At 39.1% G+C, this 27865-nt stretch overlaps 1 protein-coding gene across 2 annotated transcripts; it reads right to left on the bottom strand.

Annotated features, from left to right (window-relative positions):
- Positions 1 to 1432: 1432 nt before the first annotated feature.
- slc1a7a (solute carrier family 1 member 7a) lies at positions 1433 to 27673 on the bottom strand (the record flags this gene model as incomplete). Of its 2 annotated transcripts, none has more annotated exons than XM_081373630.1 (11): positions 1433 to 1696; positions 4750 to 4855; positions 4941 to 5075; positions 6159 to 6353; positions 6671 to 6904; positions 7858 to 7957; positions 8039 to 8270; positions 8815 to 8857; positions 14800 to 15015; positions 24794 to 24873; positions 27539 to 27673. In XM_081373630.1, 11 exons carry the CDS (start codon positions 27671 to 27673, stop codon positions 1433 to 1435), a joined length of 1740 nt encoding a protein of 579 aa, XP_081229756.1. The 2 variants fall into 2 exon arrangements, with proteins under 2 accessions (XP_081229756.1, XP_081229757.1); XM_081373631.1 differs by having other exon boundaries at positions 4756 to 4855.
- Between the last annotated feature and the right edge of the window lie 192 nt (positions 27674 to 27865).

Here is a 27865-nt window from a genome sequence, read left to right as displayed (position 1 = left end):
CCGAAAGATGATTTTGTAAAGATGTTATACACTAGAGCAGGGGTAAGAAACCATGGCCAGACAGCAACATAGAACCGGCCCACATCTGGTACATGTGTGCCAGATGTGTGCCGGATCTGGGCCGACACTGTTGCTGTCTGAAGAGCTGCAGGTCTGGAAGCCTTTGCATAATAGAAAATTGTGTTTATTAAATTACTTTTTATATACATAATATACACACATACACACACCACCCTTTCAAATGGGTGCTGTGTGTATATATAAATGACACATGTGACACATTTTCAGTGTCACATGATTTGCTGCTCAAGAAACATTTCTTACCATTATCAATGTTGAAAACAGTTGTGCTGCTTAATATTTTTGAGGAAATGGTAAGTTATACATATTTTTCAGGTTTCTTTGATGAAGAAATTGAAATATTTTGGAACATTATAAATGCACTGCCACTTTAATGCATCAATTTAATGCATGCTTGCTGAATGAAAGAATTTATTTTTTAAATCTTACTGACTTTTTGAAACGGTAGCGTATATTGCAAACCTCGCTCATTTGCAGTATCCCCAAAAATATTTGGACACTTAATTCACATGTAATTTGTATAGATAATCAATAAATGTCATCGCATTAGATTACAAAATATCAAACCAAATGATGCTGGAGCATTTCTTACTAGCTTATTAACATCTTCTCTGAACTAACTTTTAACCAGCTGTTTTTTTTTTATTGTTTTTTTGACGATTTTTAGACATATTTGTAAATGTATTTTGAAATACATTTAATAAAGGTTAAGCCCTATATAAGATAATAATGTTTAGTTATTAAACTTTTTTTTTTCCAGGGGGTTTCTGTGTTGGCTGTTGGTCTGGGTGGAGGTAATGGCTGAAAACCTCTGATCTGATGCATTGACATTCTGACGTTCATATTAAATCAAATACTTTTTAGCTAATACAAGTGTCCAAAAACTTCTTGGGGCCACTGTATGGTATGGTTAGATCTTCTTCAGGGGACAGTTTCTTTCTCTGCCTGTTAGTGAAAGAGAGGATTTAAACGGAGAAATATATATATATTTTTTTTTAAATAATAAAAAAAAGATGAAAAACAATCTTAGCAGCATATGACGTATAATATTAACGACACATATCCAAGCTGTCCATGAAGAATGTTGTTCTTCTCTCCAGTAGATCACATGGAAAGGACACAACAACAGCACTCATACGTACACAGATCTTCTTTCTCCACACGCTTCAACGAGGAGCTCAGCCATCTGGAGGTCAACAGGGTTCAGAAAATCCCCTAAGCAGGTCCAAAGGTTTACGGCCCTGATCGCTTCGGCTTCCCTACAAAGACATTCGCACATGTTCTCAAAATCCAAAGGTAGAGAAAGCGAACGGCTGGCATCTTTCAGCTCTGTTTTGGTCTCTGACGGAGTCTAGACATTGGTCTCCAGACCGTTCATGTCAATGGTACAATGTTCTTTATGGTCTTTTTTATAATGGTGTGGAGACAGGTGAGGGGACTTCTTGTCGGCTGGCCTGATGCCCTCTTCCAGCTGCACTAGACGGGCCACGTCAGGCGACAGGTGCTCGGGTTTCCTCATGGGGCCTATAGGAGGGGGCTGGAAGCAGCCGTTTTTCTGATAGGACATCATCTGCTGGATGCTGATCATAGGCTTGGTCTCACAGATGAGGGGAATCTGTAAAGAGAAGACAAAGTCGTCATTCTATAGCTACTGCTGAGTTAAATGGGCATCGGATGCATTGGGAGGCCCCAGTATACTTCAAGTGAAATTAAAGAACATCATTCTGAACAAATTCAGGTCAAAACGAAATTCGTTTGGAGTTTGTTTTTGGTAATCAGAAACTGTTTGCCAAAGTTTGCTCCAGCTGGTAAACAGCGTTATCATTGGTCCGTCACGAACACGTAATAGATAGTGTGGCTCTTTTCCTGTTCGTTTAGTCGAGGTCAGATGAGTGAAATACACTGGAGAGCTGCTTTATTAACCTTAGTTATTAAAACTTAGTTTTAAGTTGCCAGTCAGCACCAGCATTTTTTTTATCATGTTCACAAAACTATCATGGCTTCCAGAATATTTTGTTGTATTTAAAAGTAAATAGGCCAATATGTTAAAAAAGAAAGCCTCTGCTTTTTAAAGACATTTTATGCTAGCTTCATTCATTATTTTTTATCAACACTTAAATGTGCTAGCCTGGGTGCCAGCCCGAACCCCGCCCACAAAATTTTTTGGTCGGGAAGTTCGGTCTGGACTCGATCCGTTGAGGAGTAATTATGCCTGGCTCCCAAAAGGCCGAGCCAATCAAAATTCAAATTGCCAGGGCGGGCTTTAATCGATGATGGACAGATGATCTGCGGTGACGTAATCACCCACGTTATCAAAGAGCGGTTGGGTTGAATTAGTTTACAACAAAGACGACTGCAGCTGGAGAATTGAGATTTCACGAGTTCACACAAATAAGTCAGATAGTATAAATGCGTATATGACGTGCTGTCCGAGGAGAGGACTGTGGACAAGAGTGAGGATTCGGGGTGGTGGAGGGATGCTGAAAAACTGTCAAGGAGTGTTAGGTAAGTTCCCAGAGTGAATATGCTTCCTCATGCTGATATAGGGTAACGTTAGACATGGGGTGTTTCTCAATATGCGTTCTTCAGCGATCTTGCGTCCTTGTGTTCTCGTATTACGTCAACATTAACCGTCGAAGTTCAGACCCAATTCTCAAGAACGCAAGTACAGAGGACGCATGAAAGAACCCGGATGTGTTCTTGATACCGAGGATGTATCGAATGCAGACTTGAGCTAGTACTCGCCTGGTGTCCCAGAAGTCATTGCGGCCGGTTCCGAGTTCGTTCTTCCAAGGAAGCTTGGCAAGACCGGTCTCCACGAGAACACAAGTCCGTTCTCTGCGTTCATGGAATTGAGAAACAGCCAGCGTATTGTTTGATGACAAGTTGATATTGGATTGATTATTTGTACGTGCTCCTCCCGAACTTTGTTTATGAAACATCGTGTGTAGATTCCGCCATCGCGTCTGTTATAGAAGATATCCACAGCGCATTCATTTTAAAAGAGGAATAGAGAGCCGCGACATTTTGTTGGTTGAAAATATGAATGAAGAACATGCGTCATTTACTCCGTTGCTCTGATTGGTTGTAGGTCTATCCAATTGAGTGCAGAGTTTTTTTCTTTTCTGGTTCGGTTGAGACACGCCCCATAATCAAATCTCTATGGAGCAGTATCAGACTCACATTCTGACTAGAATATGAGTATGACGAAGTCAGGCTATAAATGTGCGTAAGTTTCACAAAAAAACATTTCGAACAAAATTTGTCTGGATCGGTGATCAAAACATTGATCGAGTGAACACATTAGCTTATTTGTGCGTAAACGACTTCTATCAGCTCCTTCTGGGCTGCATCCAAAATCCCATACTTCCCTACTATATAGTAGGCAAAAAAAAGTATGTGACAAAAGTAGTATGTCCAAATTCACAGGACTCAAAAAAGAGTAGGCAAAAAGTCCCCGGATGACCTACTACTTCCGGATAGATTCTGAAGTGTGCATACGATGGACACTTTCCTATCCCATGAGGCCACTGGAGAGGATTTATTAATGACAGTGAAGAGACGTATGGTAGGTCACATGATAATGACAACATGGCGAATGTAGAACGTCTGGATTACGTTCATACTACACACATTCATACTATATAGGACAGGGTTTCTCAAACTTGGTCCTGGAGGGCCAAGCTAATCAATGTCTTCAGGATCACTAGAAACTCACAGCTAGGTGTGTTTGATCAGGGTTGGAGCAAAACTGTGCAGGACAGTGGCCCTCCAGGACCAAGTTTGAGAAACCCATAGGACATACTTCTTTAGCGGCCGTGAAGTAATTACTTATTCAAAACAATTGTATTCAACAGTCAACCGACTTAGAAGAATCGTCTACCGAGGACGAAAATGCACCAGCCGTCTTTGGAGTAAGATCCTATAATTTTTAGCCAAGTAACGTTACAAGGCGGGACGCTTTAGATTCTAGAGAGCATTTGATTGGACAGAAGATGTGAGTCCGCGGTGATGTCATAAAAATCTGTGATCTATTTTAAGTCAGAGACTGTAAGGTTTGAATGCTTATATCTCCTAAATGCAAATTTTTTAATTCATAACCTTAAGGCTAACATACTGTATTCATACTAAAAGCTAAAAAACTTAAATTTTGATTTCAGGGAGCCTGTAAGCTGCTCGTTTTAAAGTTAGGGTTAGGTTAAGTCTCCAACCCTGCTCCAATCCTGAAGAGTTCAGCTCCATCCTCAATCAAACACACCGGAACCAGATAATCAAGGTGTTCAGGGTTACTTGAAACTTTCAGGTAGGTGTGTTGAAGCACTGAATCTTCAGTAAAGAAGCTGTTCAAGAGCAGAGACATAGACATGACGTGACTGGAGTGATGAATTGCAGAGCTGGTGCAAACATCGCTATGATCAGATGCTTTCTTAACTGCTGTTTTCTCACCTCAGTCATTTTCATTGTGTGCTTTATTTTGTTACTGAAAGGAAAGAACGCAGTACATATTCATCTAAACCGCGTCTCCGCGTTGTGGACGACGTTGGGATTGTTCGTTATATCACTGCAAAGGTATTTTGAACTTCTTTTTACCACCAAGTGAAGAATGAAAAAGAACTTTGCCGTGAGTTATCGGGTCTTCATTGTTTATAAGAACCTCTATAAACCTATTCTCACCTCCTCGCCCTCCTTCACAAAGTCTTTTCTGCATATGTGTGCCATGATTCCTGTGGCCAGAGCATCACCCATCACGTTCACCATCGTCCTGAACCGATCCCTAACAGATACACAAGACTGTGAGGAAAACTCTGCATTTATAGTGGAAATGTAAGAGAGAAATTCCTGCGTTTCTGATTTCTTACAGCGCCCAATCCACAGCGATGATTAGAGTGATGTCATCTGTAGGAAGTCCCACTGAGGTTAACACTATCACCATGGTTACCAGGCCGGCCTGTGGGATGCCGGCAGCACCGATACTGGCCGCTGTGGCAGTGATGCTGAAGTAAGAAGCAGAGAAATATTATCCTTGAGGAAGAACTTACTGATATCTGATCTATTAATTAACTTGGTAATTTCACTATACTGAAGAATTATGACATCTATTATCAGATTTTTGTTGGATAAATAGAATATATTTTTAATCCATCATAATGTTTTTTCATTTATATTAAATGCTCTGTCAAATTTTCCTTGAATGTAATTTTTTTGTTTCAAATGGAATAAGTATTTAAGTTGAGTAATGACAGATAAATCAAATATCAGAATCCAATCAAATATAGCAAGATACATCTGTATTACACTATATATAATTACATACTATATAGTATTACTTTGGAAAGAAGTCTTATGCATTTGAATAAAAATCCAGTAAAAAGTAATTTTGTGAAAAATCCTTACAATGTCAAATAACTGTTTTCTATGTGAATATATTGTAAAATGTATGAATTCAATAAGTGACAATATTCATTTATGAATAAATTGGGGGCACGTCTATGTTCCCACAGCCCTATGTTCCCACAGCCTTATGTGCCCACAGCCCTAACCCTAACCCTAACCCTAACATACCTAAAGCTACCCCTCACAGGAGGGAGACTTGTCTGGGATGTAATTGGGCTATCCCTGTACCAGCACAAGCACTAAAACCTTCACTACTCTTCATAGGGGACATAGTTAAATGAGAGAACATAGGGCTGTGGGAACATATGGTTGTGGGAACATAGGGCTGTGGGAACATAGGGCCTAATTTTCAAAATTGACAGTAAAAAAAAATTCTTACAAATGAGGGAACATAGGGCCGTGGGAACATGGGGCTGTGGGAACATAGGGCTGTGGGAACATAGGGCTGACCCCAATAAATTGGCCTTGTAGATTATGATGTTTGAATTATGGAATTATTAATGTCTAAATAATTAAAACTGCTCAGATGGAATAACTCTCCGTATGTAGACATTCAGATAAAAGGTCAAGATTAATAGGGGCATAACCATTCAATAAATGGGTTGAGATGAGATTTAGTGACATGTATGGTCTAAAGGAAAATGAAGGGAACATCAACCTCATCATACCCCATCGAACCCTACCTGATGGTGATGATCTGGCCGAAGTCCAGCTCGTAGTTGTTGACTTGAGCGATAAAGATGGCGGCCACGGCCTCATATAGGGCAGTGCCGTCCATGTTGATAGTAGCACCCACAGGAAGTACGAAGCGGATGATGCGTCGGTCGATGTGGTTGTTCTCCAGCAGGCACTTAAAGGTGATAGGCAGTGTGGCAGAGCTGTAGTAGAACGCAAGAGCATCAAATACCTTTGATATTTTAAGCTGATTTTAGAACACCTTGTTTGTGTCTCCTAGCAATATGGCGCGTGTTTCTTTCTGCATGAGTTTGTGCAAGTGTTGGCACTTGAAAGACTGGTAGTGTGTGATTTCTCAGTCATTTAGTACATGATGCTGCCTAGTTTTTCACTATCTATTAACAAAGCTGACAAGTGTAGGATGCCTAGTGTTTTAAAATCTGTTCAAATACGGTTTCGTTTATTATAATCTAGCAGGGCCTAGCTAAAAAAAAAAGACTAAGCATAAAAGTACTCTTACCTGGAAGAAGTAGCTAATGAGATGAGAAGTGCCTGTAAAATCCCTCGGATGTAGACGATGGGGCTCTTTTTCGTAATGAAGAAATACATGGAAGGCAGGATGAAGAGGCCATGAAGCACAAGCCCCATGACCACAGTGATGGCGTAGAAGCCCAGTTTCTTCCCCATAGCTGAGGGGTCGTCCATTTCCAAGATCTTTCCAGCCACCAGAAACACAATCCCAAACGGGAAGTACCTGCAGTGATGCATCAGAAACACAGCATTCTTAGGGGAGAGTTCACTAAATTCAATCACAACACACTGATCCAGCCGACCAATCAGAGCACATTGTGCTTTTCAGAAGGAGGGGCTTCATAGAGACAGGAACTAAACAGAGCGTTACTGACAGACTGGGAGGAGAGGTGCCGCAACAATGAAAAATATGTGAACAATAATGTGGCTTTTGAACATTTAAACACGAAAACCTGTTCTAGTAGACCTAAAAAACAAAACCAAGACTTTGTAAAAGGGGATAAAATTGCCTCTTTAAATGAAGTCATTGGTATTCCTTTCGCACTAACATGCCTCCTTTCTATGTAAATTAACTCATTATAGATTGCGCTTCATTCACAAAAATTGCCTGGTGCATTTTGCATCACACTTCAACCGCCAAATGAATGTAGTCTAGGTCGTATTAAAGAGATGCTCAAGTCGGGCTAGTGATCATGGCAACAGCCGTGTTTGAAATAAAGGATATTTTAAACAAGAATATCATCGTTTCAGGTAAATGAGACTGAAATGATTCCATTTATATGTACATTCCATTTCCTGTAGTGAATCGGGCACTAAACCAGTGCAGTTAATGCATGTGAAAAAGCGCAATTAGGCACAGTTTTAATTCATAGTGAATCTCCACTTTATAGTGTTTACAATGGGGAGCCTAAAAATTGCGTCAAATTATCTTCTTGACATGTTTGTGGTCTTGTATAAATATTCAAATGCCCAACTTAAAAAACAAATAAAATTAAACAAATTACTGCTTTTCACTTTAGAATAATAAATAAATAAGCAAAATGCTTCATGCATTTCTAAAAAAATTCCAGGCACAATTTGGTGAACATGCACCAAACATACATAACTCTCAATGTAGCGGCTCTAGTTATTTGGTTTACTGTCATGCATAAGTTTTGGGATCATGCTTGTCATTACCATATAACAATGGCCACAATTTTCAGCACAGCTTCATTCAGACTCTGGCAGAAGTTGACGAGAGCGCTGCCATTTGGTCCCATTCTTCCAAGCATGATACCTAAATGACAAGAATACTTGAGTATTTATTAAATAGACTGGATTAAGCTTTGAAATTCCAGATGCTGATGCTACAACTCACCCATAGTAGATGAGAAGATCACGATACCGAGGACGTTCATGCCTTCACTGGTGCCAGGAAGCGTTCGGAAGACCACATCGGGAGGAGGCGTCAGTTCAAGGGAGAAGTTCTGGATGTCTGTCCCATTGTCATCCTGGATTCCATAAATGAAGTTCCGTCTGGTGGTGGTCTCTTGCGCGTCCTGACTGATGGTGGGTCTAGGCTTCATGATAGGGATGCTTTTTGTCCGATACTGCAATTCAAATATAATTCATAATTAAGATGGCATATAAAACAAATTTACAGCAAAAGTCACGGTATACAGTTATTTTAAACATCACGCATGCACATAATATTAAAATCATACGACACGCTGATAATTATTTTCCGTGTTGTAGCTGAAATTACAATTCTTAACTAATTTGTTAAGATTAAATAAAACACTTAGTTTCAAAAGTAAATTCAGTCATCACAACATTATAATTTACAGTATGAAAAATGGATATTCATTTTGAGAACAATAAAGATTATATTTAAGTGCTCTTAAATGATTAGAATAACTTGAATTGAGCAGTAGATGTATTCTAAATGGGCAAAATGAGCTGCACATTACTGACTGATACGAACACAAATTTAACATCAGCCAATAACAATACGCATAAAATGTGTACCTAAAATGGTTATGAATAATATATATATATTTTGGAGGCAAAAATACAGATGTTTGGTGTCATGCTCCTGTGCCCAAGCTTTGCAGGAACAGGGCATAAAACTAATGGAAAAGCATAAAAACTCACTTGTTGAAATGTTGCTTGGACCAAGTTGGCTGGGAACATGTTGCTGATGGAGGAAAGAAAGTTTTTTATGAACATAATAATGAATACTAATGTTGGTTACACAGATAATTCAATGGCATTCTGAATTTTTCTAACCTGCTGAAATGACCAAACTGGTGGTTTATTATGATTACTGATTTGGTGCTGATCTATCTGGTAGACAAGCAAAACTAAGCTGGTGAAGCTGGATGAAGAGGAAGTTTTGCTGATTAAGCTAATTAAGTTAGCCATGTGACCAACGTTCCAAAACATAACATTGCTGTTGACCAGTCATGGTATTTTTTTGCACATTGCACAACAGAAGAAGAAATGACAAGTCTCCTCAAAAACAAAGTCCAACATTGTCATTGCAATTAAAATGCTGTTATTATATTGAGTTTTTAGGTTAAGGTAAATGCAAACAAGTACAATTAGAAAGGTGTAAGCGTATGTTCTTCCCATCACCAACAAAACGCATTAAGAGCGTTGCAAATGAGTGCACATTGTGACACACAGCCAACTAATCCTAATCCAAGTTTTACCAACACACTGTCTAGTTAGCACAGAGAGACCCAGAAAACGATGATCCAAATAGCCTCCCAGTGGAGGTCACAAACATCACGTGCTAATTTGGTACATCTCTTAGTCTACCTGACTAAGGCTTTCGTCGTGAAATGCGCCGTTAATAAACTGAGCTAATCTTGTGGCTGAATGTAAATAGTTTCCTCCTCTTTTATCACCTCAATAAGGGCCATATGGCCTCAGGCTCAGGTCAGTAATCAGTTTAGGCTTCAGTCTTCAGCACACACTCCAATGACACGGGGTCATGCTCTGTCACGCAGCACAGGTGACAGGTGGGTGAGAAATTCTCCATTCCTTAGTCCTTAGCCAATCCTAAACTGAGCCATGTCTAAGCTATCCTGATCCCTCAACATCACAGCCACTAACATCTCCACAGACATTCAGGCTGAAAGAAATTCATTATACCTGGAAATCAACATAGAACAAGTGAAGGTGCAATTGCCTTTATGTATAGCTAGGTTTATGTGTAACTAACTAACAGTCGAGCATGGCGGTAGGAATGTGAAAATCTAGGGCTGTCTTTCCCCTCCTGAGAATGGGGACTCACTGACTAACTAACGAATGTGGTGAAAATTTGTGATGGAGAACGAAATGAGTGAGTAATGGATGTGTTTTAGGGGATATGGAAATCAGTAACCTTTTATTTTCGGGTGTTCGTGTTACTTAATGTTACATTATAATAGTATTAAATTGTGTATAATTACATCCAACTCACCCTAAACCAAACCCTAACCGTAGCACTAACCTAAAGCATGGTGGAAAGAATGTCAATCTATCTGGTGAAAGGAATGTCAAGGTGTGGGGATCTTTGCCCTTTTGAGGACTACATATGAATTAACTAACTAACTAACTGACTGACTACCCTCCAAACAACCAACTAACTAACTAACTAGCATATCTGGTGGAAGGAATGTCAGGATCTTTCCCCTATTGAGAACTCCGTTTCAACTAACTAACTAACTAACTAACTATTCAACATCAAACAAACTAACTAACCATCCAACAAACATACAAGCCAACTAACTAACTAACTACAATAGTCAAGCATAGTTGAAGGCAGGGACGTCACTAGGATTGGAAGAAAGGGGGGGCTTAGCCCCCAGGGTACACTTTACAGGGTTTTTCCTGGTTCAAAACGAGGCGGACGTGGTAAACTCCTAATAATGTATTTTAATAATAAGGTAATTAAATTAGTATTTTTTGTATATCATCACGGTGTTTCTCACACTATTTTTGTTGGTGTAGTTTGGTACCTCTAGGGGGGTCCGGGGGCATGCCCCCCCGGAAGAAAATTTTGTACATTTTAAAGATAAATTCATTAATCTGGTGCACTTTGAGTCACCCGAAACTATTAAAAATAAATAATCCACCCGCAAACCGCCCATATTCTCGGATTTAGATATCTGCATCTGATCATCACATTACAATTATTCAAATTCTTAGTTTTAAGCATGATAATATGGTAACATATCACACTGAAGTAGGCTGATTTAAAATGAACATTTATTTAAAATAAAAGTTCTTCTTTTGGCAAAATTACATTTCCTTAATAGCCTAAACAGAGGCTTTACTCCTTCAAGCTTAAATTGTCAATGTTTCATTACATCACTGTTTGAAAACACTCCTTTATAAAGGGCATTTTTCCCTAATTTTATTAAATGTTTGCTCCATCTTTCATTTCAAATTCTTAAATTTGATCAATATATTCAATAAAAATAATAAGACACTAGGCTGTTAGTTATACCAATCAAATTAAATAATTTACATTGAAAAATTATAACTGTATTAAATGAGATTATTTTAAATATTTTTGAATATACACATAAGGAATGTTGAAAAGAATGATACTTTATGAAACTAAACCGCCAGTAGGAGGCGGCAGGCGACAGTCTTAATGAGCGAGTCATTGAGTCATTCATTCAAACGATTCGTTCAAAAGGCTGATTTATTCAGAATGAGGCAGTTTATGAATGGATAATTGAATCTTTGACTCAATAGATTCGTTCAAAACGCTGAATCATTCATTAATGAAACACGGCTGAGTGTTGCTGTGAGATGCGCTATTGTTCTGTTGTTTGGAACTATTTTCGCTGATGCTGAAACAGAACAAAAACAGTCATTGCATGTAAGTGACTTAATTTTAATTATTTGTTTATTGAACTGTTATGAAATCAGTCTCGGTTTCAATCTTGATGGCATTCAGGAAAACAGCTCTCTGGTCGTGTGTAGCCTAGGCTATATATTGTTTCTTAACTATAATAGCCTATGTTATAAATAACAGCGCGAGCCTCAACAGCGCAACTTTGTTACCGTGGGCATAGATTAGATAGGCTATCTATGACCGTCAGTAGCCTACATTATAGGGCTATCAATCGCCACTTACAATAAATGAAATAAAACAGAATCTTCCTCACGTTTTCGGTGATTCCCTAGTTTTTTTTATTTTTATATTAAAAATTGTTTTAATCAGGGCATTTGTCCGGATGGGCTACAATTCTCTCTCACTTTTCCCTTCAAAAAAGAAAAAAAAAAGCGGTATTGTCGAGTCCTTGTTTTCGATATGTTCGATGTTTGCCTTGATTGGTTTTCCCTGAAGAGAATTACGTTATTGAAAACGAAAGTAGAGTGATGCACGTTTCACTGGGTGCTTCTCAATATCCCTCCTCGTCTCCTCTCTCCTCCGTCCTCCATCCTATGACCCGGAAACCGATCGAGCACAGCCATCTTGAAGGACATCTCAATTCTCTAATTGCACTGCGAGGAGTCGAGGATCGAGGAGTGAGGAGGCTTCCAGAGGAGTCATGAGCGAGGATACACAGGTGCATCCTATGCGGAAGAGTTTTATCGACTAAAACGTGACGCACGTATAAATTCTCCTCCCCCTTCACATCGGTCACGACAATTTTAATTTATACTTTACTTTTGCAGTTTATATAAACCTCACACCTCACATATTTCAACAGGGTATCTTGCTTTATTATTATTTATTATGAATTTCTTAAATAAACAAATTTCAACAACATGAGGGCAGATCCTCTGAGCGCTGCTGATGACGCGGTCAAGTGACGCTCGAGTGATCAAGGATTCCAATAAAAGCTTTCATTCGATTCCTCTGTCCTCGCGTCTTTTCCTTGCAGCCTTCCCTCGCATCCTACAGGGGGCGGAGCTGAGACGCGAGGAAAGGAAGCGAGGAGAGGAAACGAGGATACACAAATAAGAATTGAGAAGCACCCATTGTGTTTTACCGTGATGAGGGGGGGAGGGGTGCATAGCAAGTTCAACTTCAGACTAGAGTAACGACGAGACGAGATGAATCCTCCAGTTTCTTGCAGCGCTCCGGTCTGCAACGCTCTGAAAGCTGCCACAGTTCACACCAATGCAACGAGACGGTGCGGTGCATCATCTTTATAGCACAACGACTCTTTGTACTTCAGTCCAACTTCCGACTTTTCGGCTATTTTTTGTAGCTGTATATATCATTTGTTGCGTCTAAATATGAATGAGGATACGGTTATTGATAAATCGAATTGTTATTGTTGTTCTTATTTTCATTTAGGGGGGCTTAGGAACATTTTGGGGTAGCTTCAGCCCCCCTAAAATAGGCCTAACGACGTCCCTGGTTGAAGGAATGTCAATCAATCTGGTGGAAGGAATGTCAAGATCTCGGGCTGCCTTCCCCTTCCTGACCTATGAGGACTACATAACCTCAATAGTGAAGGAATGATATGGTGAAGGACTGTTAATCCTTGGATGCTTCTCAATTGTTATTTGTGCATTCTCATTTCCTTTCCTCGCGTCTCAGCTCCACCCCCTGTAGGATGTGAGGGAAGGCTGTAAGGAAAGAAAATGAGGACGGAGGAATCGAAGGAAAGCTTATTTACACATTGGAATACTTGATCACTCGAGCGTCACTCCATCAGCTGCGCTCAAAGGATCTGCCCTTATGTTAAAGTTTGTTTATTTAAGAAATTCATAATAAATAATAATAAAGCAAGATACCCTGTTGAAATATGTGAGATGTGTGGTTTATATAAACTACAAAGGTAAAGTATAAGTAGAATTTAGAGTAGAATTTATACACATTTAGTTGATAAAACTCTTCCGCAAAGGATACACCCGTGTATCCTCGCTTATGACTCCTCAGGAAAGCCTCCTCACTCCTTGACCCTCGACTCCTCGCGGTGCAATTACAGAATTGAGATGTCCTTCAGATGGCTGAGCTCGATCGGTTTCCATGTCATAGTATATAGGACGGAAGAGTGAGGAGACGAAGAGGGATATTGAGAAGCACCCCGTATCTATTTCCCTGGAAATCCAGAGTTCTAGCGAGAGCACAAGTTGATTTTGCTCAGCGAGTTTACTCTGGCGTCGAGTAGGCTAATGATGCTCATTAAATATGCCCCTGTATCCGAGCTGCACAAATCACATCGGGTTATCTGATATAGGCGGGCCAGAGGCGAACTAAACAGATGACGACAATGCTGTGACGTCGAAGTCATTAGTAAATATTGCAAGATGGCTATGGATGAACACCAGTTGTTTGAAACGGCTTTGGCCGCTACAATGAACAAGTTAGACTTGGCTTTTTATCTAAAAGAGGAACAGAAGACGGCGCTCGAATCGTTCCTTTGCAAGAAGGGCGTTTTTTCTGTTTTGCCGACCGGATACGGCAAGAGTCTAATCTACCAGTTAGCTCTGCTGGTAGCTAAGCGTATGGGGCTTGTTGTGATTGGTCGTAGAGTTATCCAATTGCGTGCAGTGTGATTTTCAAATGCATGCTTGGTGCCGCCCCTCGAGCTGGCCGATTTTCATTGGTCGATGCCAGACCATTAATCTTTCAGATTTAGGTCTGGATTTCCAGGCTACGCATCTATAGTTTTCTGTAGTCCTTTCTGACACAGTACCTGTTTGTGAAAAGTTCCTGACTAACTGTTCCACTGACCAACTGGAACACTGACACAATGTCACTGGGGCAAACTTCATGCTCATTTACTCAGGCAAACACTAACTGGCTTATCGTGAGCTTTACTCATTAGGTTTAACAGACCGTTCAAAGCCTCAGCAGGTGAGAATGCGTCTGGAACCCTTTATGTTCTATCACTGAAAACATGAGAGAAATAACAGCATATTTCTCTAGATAGTTAACTGAAGCCTATGCAATAATTACCTTAGCATATTCAGCAAATACAATAGGCTGATGTGATGCATGGATGTTTCTAACACCTGATTAGGTAAAGGTAATTTGACTCATATGAAAGCTAGGAAAAATAAACTTCTCAAACTGGTTTCCTCTACTTAATCATAGATTTTATGGAAAACACCATAAAATGTGGTTGTTGTTGTTTTTTAGTGTTGATACACAGATACACAATAGCACAGGCTTACCGGATAAGGTCCAGTAGCGCATCAGCAGAGCTCATGATGGGCTTCCCGCTGTCCTCCGAGTCCTCCTTCTGGGCAGCTCCACCCGGGTGGATGATGATGACCATGACGATGCCCACCACCACAGCCACAAAGGTCGTCCACAGATAATAAGAAATTGTCATGATGCCCAGTCGACTGGAACATTTAGCATCCAGTGCTGCCAAGCCAGACATCAAACTGAGGAGAGAAAAACAATTTTTAAGGAATACATAAAATGACTCTTGGGTTGAATGCAGAGATGATTTAAAAAAAACAATTGGCAAATTCTTCCAAATGCCATACATCTAAAATACCCACACCCAAAATATTGCAGTTGCTAATTGATTTCATTTTTTAATTGATCATGCTGAAATACTGTATTTATTTACACAAAAAAGACCATCAGATGTCAGACATTGAGTAAAATAATTAACATGAATAAAATAATTAACATGAAGAAAAGAAGGAAGTGCAACCAAAAAGACATAAAAAGCATTGTTTAAATATTTATTGGATATTTGTGTTAAAATTAAATATATGTATTTACATTATTTTTCTGTTATTCATTTATTTGTTTGTTACACCAACATCAATGTCTCTTAATGACAGTCTTAGTTTGTTTTTAGAAAGCAACCCAACTCACTCTGATGGGCTCAACCAGGGCTCAGTCTTTCAGGTTTTGGGGAACAGTCATTGTTCAAACATCAAGTACAAAGATGACACAAAAAAAGACATAATATATTGTATCATGTACCTCCAGAGATAGCTGAAAGAAACAGGCAAAGCTTAAAATCGATGTTGCCATCACTGATTCTGTCATTCTTTTAGTTTTTGTCATTCTTGATTTTTTTGTCATTCTCATTCCTGTCTCTCCCTCTGGCCTATTCGGTTCTGCACGGCTATGATGAGCCTCTTACGGTGGCCAATAAAGCGTTGCAGGTTATGCGCCATTTCCTGCTAAAGTAGGCGAGCTCTTCTACTGCTTCTAGTTGCCCTAAGTCGTCGTCGACTCAGTAGCACACCAAGCCAGCTCCTGTGCCCGCCCCGAGGTGTAGCAGCGCTACCGCCCAGCTAAGTGCTTCCCATTTTGTAGCAGCCCAAGCAGTCACTGATGCTTTGGCCACAAGGGGAGGGGACTAAGTCCTGCCAAGGCCAGACCACCCTTTAAAGCAACCAGAACTGAATAGGGGGTTGGGAGGTGAACACATGGTCACTTTAAAGGGTGGCTTGCTCCAATTCGCTCTCAGACCCCCACTTCAGGGGTGTGACTCACACTTCGGTCTTGGCCGCCGATGCTCACGTCCTCTGAGACAAAGTACAGGTTCTGCTAGAAAAGGGTGCAGTAGAGCCTACAGCGATTCAGGCTTTCACAGCTGCTACTTCCTCGTCCCCAAGAGGGAAGGCCGCCTATAGGCAGTCCTCGACTTGTGATGTCTGAACCGTGCTCTGATAGGACGGCCGTTCAGAATGTTGAACTTTGAAACAACTGAAAGACGCATACTTTCATATCCAGATAGCTCCCCATCACAGACTGTTCTTGAGATTCACGTTCGAGGGGGTGGCTTACCAATATACAGTCCTACCATTCGGACTGTTCTGACTTTTATGAAATGTGTGGATGCAGCCCTCTCCCCTCTGAGGCAAAAAGGGGTTTGTGTCCTGAATTACCTCGTCGATTGGTTGCTTTTAACCCAATCAAAGGAGGAACTGTCCGCGCACAGATCTCTGCTCCTCAGCCATCTAGAAAGTCTGGGGTTCAGGATCAACTTGAGCAAGAGCTCACTGTCCCCCAGCCAAAACATTGCATTCTTGGGGGCAGTATTCGATTCGTCCCAAATGTAGGCCTGGATTACGCCATAAAATTCTGTGAAATTCAAAATGCCATTAAAAAAGGGGAGCAACCTCCCCTGAAAAACATTTCAGAAGCAACTGGGCCACATGGCTGCAGCCTCCTCAGTATGTCCCTTGGGCTGTTACACATGTGGCCACTACAACACTAGTTGAAGGCCCGCGTCCCAGCTCGAGAGTGGGGCAATCAGGGTGACCCACGGTTACGCCAGAGCCCTGGTCCCCTGGAAATCACCCCATCTGTATCAGATGGGAGTGGACCTGGGCTTGGTTTCCTGAAGGAAGGTAGTTGTGACAGACGCGTCCAAGACGAGTTGAGCCAAACTGTGCAACGGCAAGCCAGCCTTTGGCTCTTGGACAGAGCCAATATTGAACTGGCACATCAACCTGCCAACTGCCTAGAAATGATGGCAGTGCTCCTGGCCTTCAGGGAATTTCAGCCGGAGCTCAGAGGGCACCATGTCCTGGTCTGGTCGGAAAACATGACAGTGGTAGCCTAAAGAAATCACCAGGGGGTTCTCAAGTCCTGTCTGCTGAACAGACCACCTCCTCCTGTGGGCACAGGGTAATCAGTAAGAGCAATACATGTGTCAGGGTCCATGAACACAGGAGCAGATATTCTGTCCCAGATACTTTGGAGCATTTTCTTCCTGGCTGAAGTGGATCTCTTCGAACACCCGCTGCCGATATTATACCCGGTCATGCTGTTAAGTGTACTGCGGGGACACCGCCTTCACCTGCCATGTCTATCGGCTGGCTTTTGGGTTAAACTTTCCGCGACTGCGCAGCTGGGTTATAGGTTGCCAGGTTGAGGTGACAAACGGGTTGAAATTGTATATGGTGTGTGGATTGTGTGAATATAATGCATTTAATACAAGATCTGGCAACTGGTCAACATTAGACAAACATATTGGTCCGATTATTCATAAAGGAGTTTGGGCCATGCAAATTACGGGAGTTTCCCGGGAGAAATAACAAACCGGGAGGGGTCCGGGAGATAGGGCTAAAAAACAGGAGAAACGCGGGGAAAACGGAAGTGTTCACAGATATGGGGTAGGTGATTTGTTCTAGAAACATTTTTTGTTTTGCTGGTTGAAAGTCTCTTCACATCCTGATAACAATCACTAAGTTAAGTGGTCTAAATGTATTTATATATGTATTATATATGTATATATATAGTCTGTGGAAGGTGTAGGACCATAAAATGTTTGTTGAATCATTGCCCTGTCTTACCTGCCTGCCAACGTATGTATTTTCATACCTCCTCGCACCTGCTCGAGCAGACATCACACATCATCAGCACGTTTCATGCTATGCAGAGTTAGACAGCCGTCAGTCACAGAGCACCGCAACCGAAACAACAGCCACTTTTTACAGTTCCTCTTGATCCAAAACAACCAGCTTATGCTGCGTTCACGCCATAACTACTGTAATTTGGAAGAGATGGAAACCTGTGACGTTATACTAGCAGTGGCTTGTGACTCGAATTAATGCATTTCAATGGCCATAATATCAATGGCGAAATGAATCTGCTTGAATTAATGAATTTGGTTTGAATCTCTTTAAGTTGTTTATGTTCATTATTATTGTAAGGTTATGTGCTTTGATGCATGAGGTAATTTAACGACTCTGCTGTGCGCATTCATGTGTTTTGAAGGAGTCGTGGCTTTGGAGAGGATCTGAAGGGAGGGTGGGATCTCATGCTTGCTAAGCTAGCTCGCTATTGCTAGCCTCTCCGAAAATTGCCTACCCTACCTTTAAAATGTGTTGTTAACATTTTAACATTTACATTTATGTATTGTTTATTTAAACTTTAATCACTCACTTAAAATTCAATACATAGCCATTTCCTTTTATAGTGTAATTTACAGACTGTTGGTTGTGCACAAGCAAACACTCGTATATGTCATTTGTGTATGTACATGTGCCTTAAGCCCCTTGTTGTCTGACCCTGCATGTGTTCCTGCTATAGGCGGCAGCAGGACTTCCAGACCATCTGGAGCTTTCTGTGAAGCATCTCTGTTTGACAAGAGCATTACCCTAATCCTGCCTGGAGATGGGAAAGTCCAGATAAAGTCTCTATGCCTAGGCCTGACCCCACTGAAGTCACATGGGTGCCATATTTCTTAGGTGAGACAAAGCAAAATACCTGTTGGAAATGTGCACAGACATATAGCAGAAACACTCGCACAAAACTAAGTGGGTGAATCCTATGAAAATGTTCCCAGATCCAGTGTTATTTTAGTATCTTTGAGATACTATTATAAGTTTTATTAATATTTTGAATCAGGTTTTATTTTTTTACTGTTTTTAGTACATTTTAGTAATGTTTTTAATTTTTTAATTATGTCTATATAAAGTTCTGTCATGAAACTCTAGCCTTAACTCAATCTGCTTGCAATCACATCATTCTCCATAGGGTGCTGAGTGGTTCCTGCTGTATCAGTAGCCAATGAGCTCCACCTGTATAGATCTGCTACGGGTAAATCATGTACGCTATATTGTACAGCAGCAGCATGTCTTGCTCACAGCATTATCTTGTGTGTTTTTTGGCATGAGCAAGTCCTGTACTGATCTATTATAACAAGACCAAACATATCAGCATTGTCAAACACTCCAAGAGTTGTCATGACATAAATATAGTTTTTAATGATTTTTATGCCAGTTTCAGTTTTAGTTATTTTAATTATTTTTAATGAATTATATATATATATATATATTTATATTTATATTATAACAAGTTATACATTTAATACAAAAATATATAGATGTTTTAGTAAATAGATGTTTAAAAAAAATCTGTACAAAACTAAAATAAACAGACAAGTAATCATGATATTGATGTGTAAATCACTAATTACTGAAGCAAATGACTCAATAATCATCACTGATCACAAAAGATTCCAAATTAACTTGTTGATTACATGAAAAAAACTGAATTAAACATTTGTTAGCAAGTACATAAAAGCTGCACCAAACTGTCACCAACGGTAACCATGGATCTTATGATCAATAATCTGTTAACAATTCATTACAGTGGTCAAGCAACAGTTTGTGGTAAAAAATAAAGATAAACAAAATATTCATGATTATTATTATTGTAGATATAATTTTTGAAGCCTAAATGTCAATTAAAGCTTAAAAAAGCATTGATGCTACTTTGCTTTAATTTTAAGTTAACAAACATACAACAAATATTACAATATTGGTTTCTTGTTCAGAGTTAAATTGCTTATTTTAAGGGCCATTTAACCTGAAAACCATGCAATCATCAAATATTGCTGGAACGTGGCTTTAAATTGGACATAAAAAAACAACACACACAAAGGGAGCATTTTGTCTCCTCGTCCCCATATGCCACTGATGAGAATATATTTTAAAATTAAAAGAAAAAGAATAAAAGCACACACAACAGCAAGACTTGAGAAATTAGATAAATGCCAGGCAGTCTACTTGAGGAACGACCACTCCCTGAGAAGACAAAGGACCTTTCTGGAAATGAACATTTTTACTCTCTCTTGTGAAACTAGCACCATCATTTGAGACGCAAGTCTCACCTAAGCAATCCTAATCTACATCTTTTTCCCTTGACCCCCCATTACCCCATTCCCTCTTTCTATCATGCTGAGATCACCTGAAATTCACCCAAAACTCTATATGGTTTAATGTGAATAATTATCATACAGTATTACACGTTTGGTATCATTTGAAAGGTCTCATTGCGACTGGTACAAAGGTCTCATTCCCAAAGAAGTAAAACAAAAGGTAATAAAGTTTTAAAGAGTTTAGAGATAAATTCCCATTGTTAGCAAATGTTACCATGTAAATCAACTTCTGCCTCCAGTAAGTCTGGGACGGTGATTCATGTAAATTCCCACTGTGATTTGAAAAGAGGTTTCTGCCTTGGTCTGTCTATATAAAGAAATGCAACGAGAGGATCAGCGCGATTCTGTAAGATCAGCCCGTGATGCGAAGTGTAAGCAAAACACTTCGCTTCATGTATTTTATAATGTCAAGGTATTGAATCTTCTCTCTTTATTCCAGAGCATTTGATGTTTTGTATTGATTATCTTTGAACTGATAATTGTACCTGACATAATAAATTGTAAACATGTGATTTTATTCAAACCGAATCTGACATTATTTTCAGTAAAGAGTTAAAAATAACATTCGTTCACATTTAATGATGCACAGATATCACTAAAACCCTTTCATCAATCTAAAAAATCTCAAAGATCTCATCAATCTGCCACCATATGAGAGTCAGCTGAGCTGAAAAAAAGACATGCCTTAATCTTGCAAAAGGTCGATTGATTTTCTCCATATAGATGCAATCATTGCGCAATGACAACAGCATCCAACATGAAAATTGAAAAGATGTCTTAAAGCAGACTTTTTTTTGAGAGGATTATCTGTCCTGCATTAAGTCTATGTATTTAAATGTAAACTCCGAACGACAGGAAACTGAGATTTGGACTTGATTGGGACTCAGAAAGTGCCATGTTATCAAAGGCAGTATGCCTACATTTAAAGCATCTATCCTGTAATTGCCTATAGTAGACCAATGAGCTACATGACATCATATCCTATAAACTTCATTCAGAACAACAACGTGCATGCCATATTCCCATGGTGACCTTTTGAAACTGTCCCACGTCCCTACGGTTGCGTGTCTGCATAGACATTGATCAAAGCTTCGTATTGAAATGCACACAGGGATAATGAGAAAGTGCACGGTTGCCTTTGATTGTAGTGCGCTCATCAGATAATCTGGTTTCCGCTCTTGCCTGTAGGCAGATGGCGTTGAAACGAGGACAGTACGCAGACCCTGCTTTGGGCCTAAGCCCTAGCATACCATTTGATTAATATGTCAGTTTCATTCATTTTAAACCAGTCATGACATTGGCAGACCCCTTGAACTGCGTCTTGAATCTGCAATGCTGTGAAGAGAACCAGTTCTTTTACAAATTTGTGACCCTGGACCACAAAACCAGTCACATGGGTCAATTTTTTTAAATTGAGATTTATACATATTATGAAAGCTGAATAAATAAGCTGGAAAGAATAAATATGTATGGTTTGTTAGGATAGGAGAATATTTGGCCCAAATTGGCCGAGATACAACTATTTGAAAATCTGGAATCTGAGGGTGCGAAAAAATCGAAACATTGAGAAAATCTCCTTTAAAGTTGTCCATTTATGTTCGCCATTATGCTGCATTCACTCACAAAAATAAATGTTTTATATATTTACAGTAGGAAATTTACTAAATATCAACAATATTTTGTTGGCTATATTGTCACAAATATACCTGTGCGACTTGTGACTGGTTTTGTGATAAAGGGTCACATATCTTATTCTTCTTTTCATTCTTACTTCGGTTTGCCGCTTACAACAGTTCAAGCTCTAGCATTTAGGTCAACGTTAACTTGTTTATAAATAGTCATTGGCCATTTTGCATTTGGAAGTGCCTGGGTCTTGGCTACTGTACATGTGCAGTTGGTCCTTAGCTTCCTCAGATTAAAGGTAATTAACAACCCTGACCCTCACGTAATGACTCTCTGGAGTGTGTGTGTGTGTGTGTGTGTGTGTGTGTGTGGACTGGGCATCTGGAACACTGACCCAGACAGAAGTGTGTGTGTGGAATGAGGATCAACTTCCTCTCAAGACTTTGCTTCACCAGAAGTTGCAGGTTCAGCATGTGATCATTTGGTTTGGATAGTTTTATTCCATCTTTGGGGTTGCAAGTTATAAATATTTCACAGGCAGCATGTGGACTGTGGTTGTTAAATCCTTATCTATACTGGCAGTTGACCCACCGTTCACATATTTCATGTTTTAGGGGGTTAGTTCACCCAAAAATGAATTTTCAGTCATCATTTACTCACTCACATGTTATTCAAAAACTCTATATGAATTTCTTCTATGGAACACAACATATTTTTTTGCAGAATGTCTGAGGTACTTTTTGACAATGAAAGTGATGTATACTGTCAAAATAAAATATCATAAAGTGCTCCATGTGACTAAATTCTATGCAAGCGCGTTGACTTTAGTAGGGATATTGGTCCCTACAAATATCCATTGGCAACTGAATTGTCCCTAGGATTGTTTTGATCAAACAACTGAAATATATTTATATGTAACCATTGTTGTAATTTTGGCTGCATCTGAACAGGGTCACATACCATTGACATTACCTGAGAAGTTAGAGCAAATATACTAGAAAACTGCTCTCTTTCAAGCATGTGCATTTAATGCATGGATGGAGTAAGAACATAAAGTAAGTGTTTAAAACAAATGTGCACAATCCAGCTGCATTATAAAGTTGACCTTCTTGACACTTTCAACACTGAAATAAGAGGATTTTAATATTAAAACTCATCCTCTACAAACATTATGTATATGTACTGTACTCTGATGCTGATGTATGAAAGATGCGGACAATTGCACTATGGACAGAGTAAAGTTCAAGTTAAAGGGATAGTTCACCCAAAAATGAACATTCTGTTATCATTTACTTATCCTCATGTCATTCCAAACCCATAAGATTTTTGTTCATCTTCGGAAAACACAGATCATACTGCATAAATCCGAGAGATTTCTGTCTCTCCATTGACAACTACGAGAATTATTATGGGGTAGAAAGCTCTTCATTTGTGTTCTGAAGATGAACGAAAGTCTTACAGGTTTGGAACAACATGAGGGTGAGTAATTAATGACAGAATTTTAAGTTTTGGGTGAACTATTCTAAGTTTCTGTTAATTGTAGCCTCTGCTAAATTGTAATGTTGTTGGTTTACATAATCAAAATTGTGTAGTATTGTCCTTTAAACATACTGACATAAACAACTCTCTTTATGGCTATGCGTGTTTTGGCTACCATATATATATATATATAAACATATATATAAAGCCTTTAGATGACATGAAATTGCGGAAAAACACACCATCACAAGATACTTAAGAAACAATGACATCAAACGTGACATTATGTGTCTAGAGGTGCCACACTCTTAAAAATAAAGGTTATTTATTGGCATCGATGGTTCCATTAACCTCAAACATCCATTGCACAAACGGTTCATTGGATTAGAAAAAAAGTTCTTCACACAAAGAAAAAAATAGTTATTTCAAGAACTGTTCACTGAAGGGTTCTTTGGGGAGCCAAAAATTGTTCTTCTGTGGCATTGCATTGGAAACCCCCTTTGGACCCTTTTATTTTTAGGAGTGTATATTTGAAAGGGCATATGTACATAATCATTTACATTCTGCTCTGTATCCACCAATGCTGTTTGGGTTCAGGGGAATTGGAATATACCGTACTTTATGGTGCTCTTATATTGTTATATTGCTTGTTTTGTGTGTTCCACATAAGAAAATAAAATTTGAAAAAATTCTTGCAGCTTAAACAGTAGAACATGGTACTTGCAACTCCAAGGTCATGGGTTCAATTCCCAGGGAATATATGAAGTTAAAAAATGTATATCTTGAATGCAATGTACTGTCTGCCATATGTAAATACAATGGGAAGATTGATTCTGATTTCATAGCCTACTTTTTATACTAATGTATATTTATCCTCATATAGATCCTAAGTGTAAGTGAAAATCACTAGTGTTTTTTTTTTTTTTTTTAGCATTCAGATTAATATGCATCAGAAGCTCTTAACAATGAACATTCATTACAATGGATCTGTTAGTCTATTGAAATTATTATTTGTTAATGTGATAAGTGCCTGTTTAAGTATATTAAATGTTAAAATTATGGCTTTCAACTATAATTTTAAATGGCTATACTTGTCCATTTTATCCTTAGAAATGTTCTATTTATTTAATTGAAGTATCGGTATTGGTGTTATTATTATTGGCAACACTGGTAACACTATTGGCTTTTGACACTTGGTAAATATGGTTGTTGACATGTGACATGATTATGGGGTTGGGTATGGCATATATTATCTTTGACAAAGGTTTACCATTATAAACTAATTCTAAAGACAATCTTCATGCTATCTCATTTCAGAAACAGGATACATACAGACGCTTATCTCACTTGATTTGACCAGATTCGTAGTGATGGACAGCTAAGTTATTCATGTTAAAAATCTTGGAAAAAGGAACTCTTACCTAGAGACCACTAGTGGCAGGATGAGCATCTTCAACATCCGCATCAGCAACTCCCCAGGGAACTGGAAGTACTTCACCTCCTTTAGAAAAAAAACAGAACATCTGCTTTGATTCACTGGACAGAGTTGAGTCCCACAGAGTGGAGCGAGAAATATTCTCTAATCCTTGACTTTATCTGTATATCTGTAATAAAAATGCTGCAATCTGGGAAACCACTGTGGCTCTTTTTTTTCAAGCGCGCAGACAAAATAAACAGCATGTTATCTTGTGTTCAGATGCTGGGGTTTGGGAACGCAATCATGTGAGAAACTTCTGAAAGGTCATTCTAACCATTGGGCTCAAGCATTTCAGAAAGATTAAACCAACATTTGAGATGCTGTGCAATGATATCCAATCACACACGGAGCCCCTAAAGGGACATGGTGATGATAAACAATATGAGATGGGAGGAAACATGATATTTAAATGCTTTTGCGTTCTCTCACAAAAGTTTTGCATTTCCCAGAGAAACTTTGCGTTTGCCTGTTCAGATGTCATAGTCTTTCCTTTCATCGTTTAGTTCTTGAAAATCATTGCTCTTATAATATTTATTGTCCAATAATAGTCATGTCTTTGAGACAGCACTATTTAAAAAACTGCTGCCCAAGGAAGTAAAGTTGCTTAAGAAGAGCCCTTAAGCAAGAGAAAGACTTATTGAAGACCATATTGTGTTGAAGGGAGCTGAGAGACATGATGCTGGTGTTAAAGCGCTTAAAGGCCTGCATTAAGGAGGGGGCAGGGACATGTGAAGCTTAGATCAGGGCTGTTGTCCAAGCAGCATCAGGATCAATGCTGACAAATGGCTGTGAATCTCTGGCATTCCTGTGCTATTTGCTAATGCTAACCTAAAAACAGCTGGCATGGAGCCGCCGCTACATCTGCCAGTGGCATTCCTGACTTGGGCCATGCAAAGTATGTAAAAGCTGCCATGTGGCGTAATCTAAACGAGGCTCATTGCTAAACATTTGTGTAATGGCTGAATGAAAATAGTGAAACACTGCAACTATTAAACAATCAGTTGCTGAAATCAAATGTGTCTGGTTGGCTGCTTTTTTTTTACTGTGGATAATTGGTTGGTTAAGTTAAGAGGTTATTTAACCAGTCTCTCATCTCAACCTAAAGCTAGCTTGTTCAACGTCTGTACTTCCTTTGGAAAACACTGGATGCACTACCGTAATACACTTAATAACATACTGCAAATGTGCCCTCAACAAAGAAAAGATCTAACACTAGCTAAAAGTCCAGCTTCACCTTTTTCAAGAAGACTGTATGTTCTATAGATCATGAGGTAACCTTAGTTCATTAACCTCATTATAGGACTAGCGAGAAATGTTCAACTCGAGATGAATGAGAAGATGTGATGAGATTTTCAACTTCAGATCCTCAATGAGTGCTTCAACTGTTCAGTTGACTGACTGGTAATCCCTCAGGACAACTAGATGTCTGGTTTACTTGTGTCATAATGACAGAGCTTTGAGGGAACACACATCTCACTTAACCAATGAATCAGCTAATGAAATGAAAAGACTATACTAGACAGAATATTGTAAAAAATAAAATCATTTAGGTCAAGTTTAAGATCTCTTAGGGGTCTCAAAATTGATCAAAGATGAAGATTTCACTCCTCACAGCTATATGCAAAGATTTAGACGGTGATCAATGACAAATAGTGAGTGTCCATGATAAAGCAAAGGAAAATCTTTTTTAAAGCCTAGTTTAAAACACATTTGCCAAGTTCTTAGTAATGCGCTCTTTGCATTTATGTTGGTTTTATTTGGTTGTGAAAAACTTTTTTAGCATTTTCAACAAAAGTTTCCATTTAAACGTAGTATGGTGTAACCATCAAGTAAAATATATATAATAAATATATATATATATTTAAAAAAAGCCTGTACACCTTGAATACAAATGTTTTTAAATATATACTGGATATATTTTCAATGTATTATTATTTCACAAATACCAAGTTGTTGGGATGTTGCACCACATGACATTTTACAATTGGAACAGTTGGGTCCCTCAATGGCGGGAAAATTATATGATTTAAATTATATGATTTAAAATTATATGATTTTTTAAGAGAGGTATTGACTTTGACACACATTAATGATATTATTTTCTATTTTTTTCTGCATGTTGGTTGCACCACATGACTGATTTGAAAAAATCAGAAAAAATGAATGAGCAGTGAAGCAATTTTGGGGAATATATATATACACACGTTTATATTAAAATTATAATTCAGAGCTTAAAAACATGCTAGTAATTGTATGATTTGCATCTTAATTTAATAAATCCAGACCGGCATCATGTCAAAGAGAATACTTGCTACCTGGATCTCCAACTGCTGTCATTCTTCAGCTATACAATTCATCTTTGCCATAATGAGGATAAAGTGTACTCTCTCTCTCTTTTTCTTCAGATGCGCCATTGAGGGACCCTTTTTGGTTCTCCAAAGAAAAATTCAGCAATCAGTTCTTAAATTTTTTTTCATCTAAATGTGAAGAACCTTTTCCACTATAAAGAACCTTTTGCAATGAAAAGGTTAAAGGTTCTTTAGGGAATCATTGATGCCAATAAAGAATCTTTATTTTTTTTTCAGAGTGTGTGTCAGATGGCACTGGCAGGGAAGTTGGGTCATTTCAGGGAAGACAGGGAAACTGTTATTGGTAAGGGTTACACCAGGTAGGGGAAACCAAAACTAACCTGCTCAGAGAGGTGTTTGGAGCGCAGGAAGAATCCCAGCAGGCATCCGATAACCACGGCCAAGACTGACAAGATGAGGAGGCCGTTCTGTTGGCACACATTTTTAACGCGGTTCCACACCGCACATAACGCCATGGTGACCTGTCCACTTCCCAATCAATCAGCCATACAAACACCCTTTTACACCTGAATGCACAAACCTTCCGAGGGGGCAAAAAGAAACATGCAGAGAAAGCAGCAGTAGGAAGGTAGAGCAGCTTGTAGAAAGGGTGACAATGAAGGTCCCTCCAAGAAAAAGCACTTGTCAATCCACCGCTGGTCACTACT

Source organism: Scardinius erythrophthalmus (genome assembly GCF_964197995.2).
Source record: "Scardinius erythrophthalmus genome assembly, chromosome: 9".
NCBI lineage: Eukaryota > Metazoa > Chordata > Actinopteri > Cypriniformes > Leuciscidae > Scardinius > Scardinius erythrophthalmus.
Note: the sequence above shows the minus strand (reverse complement) of the source record. Positions and strands in the feature narration are given on the sequence as shown.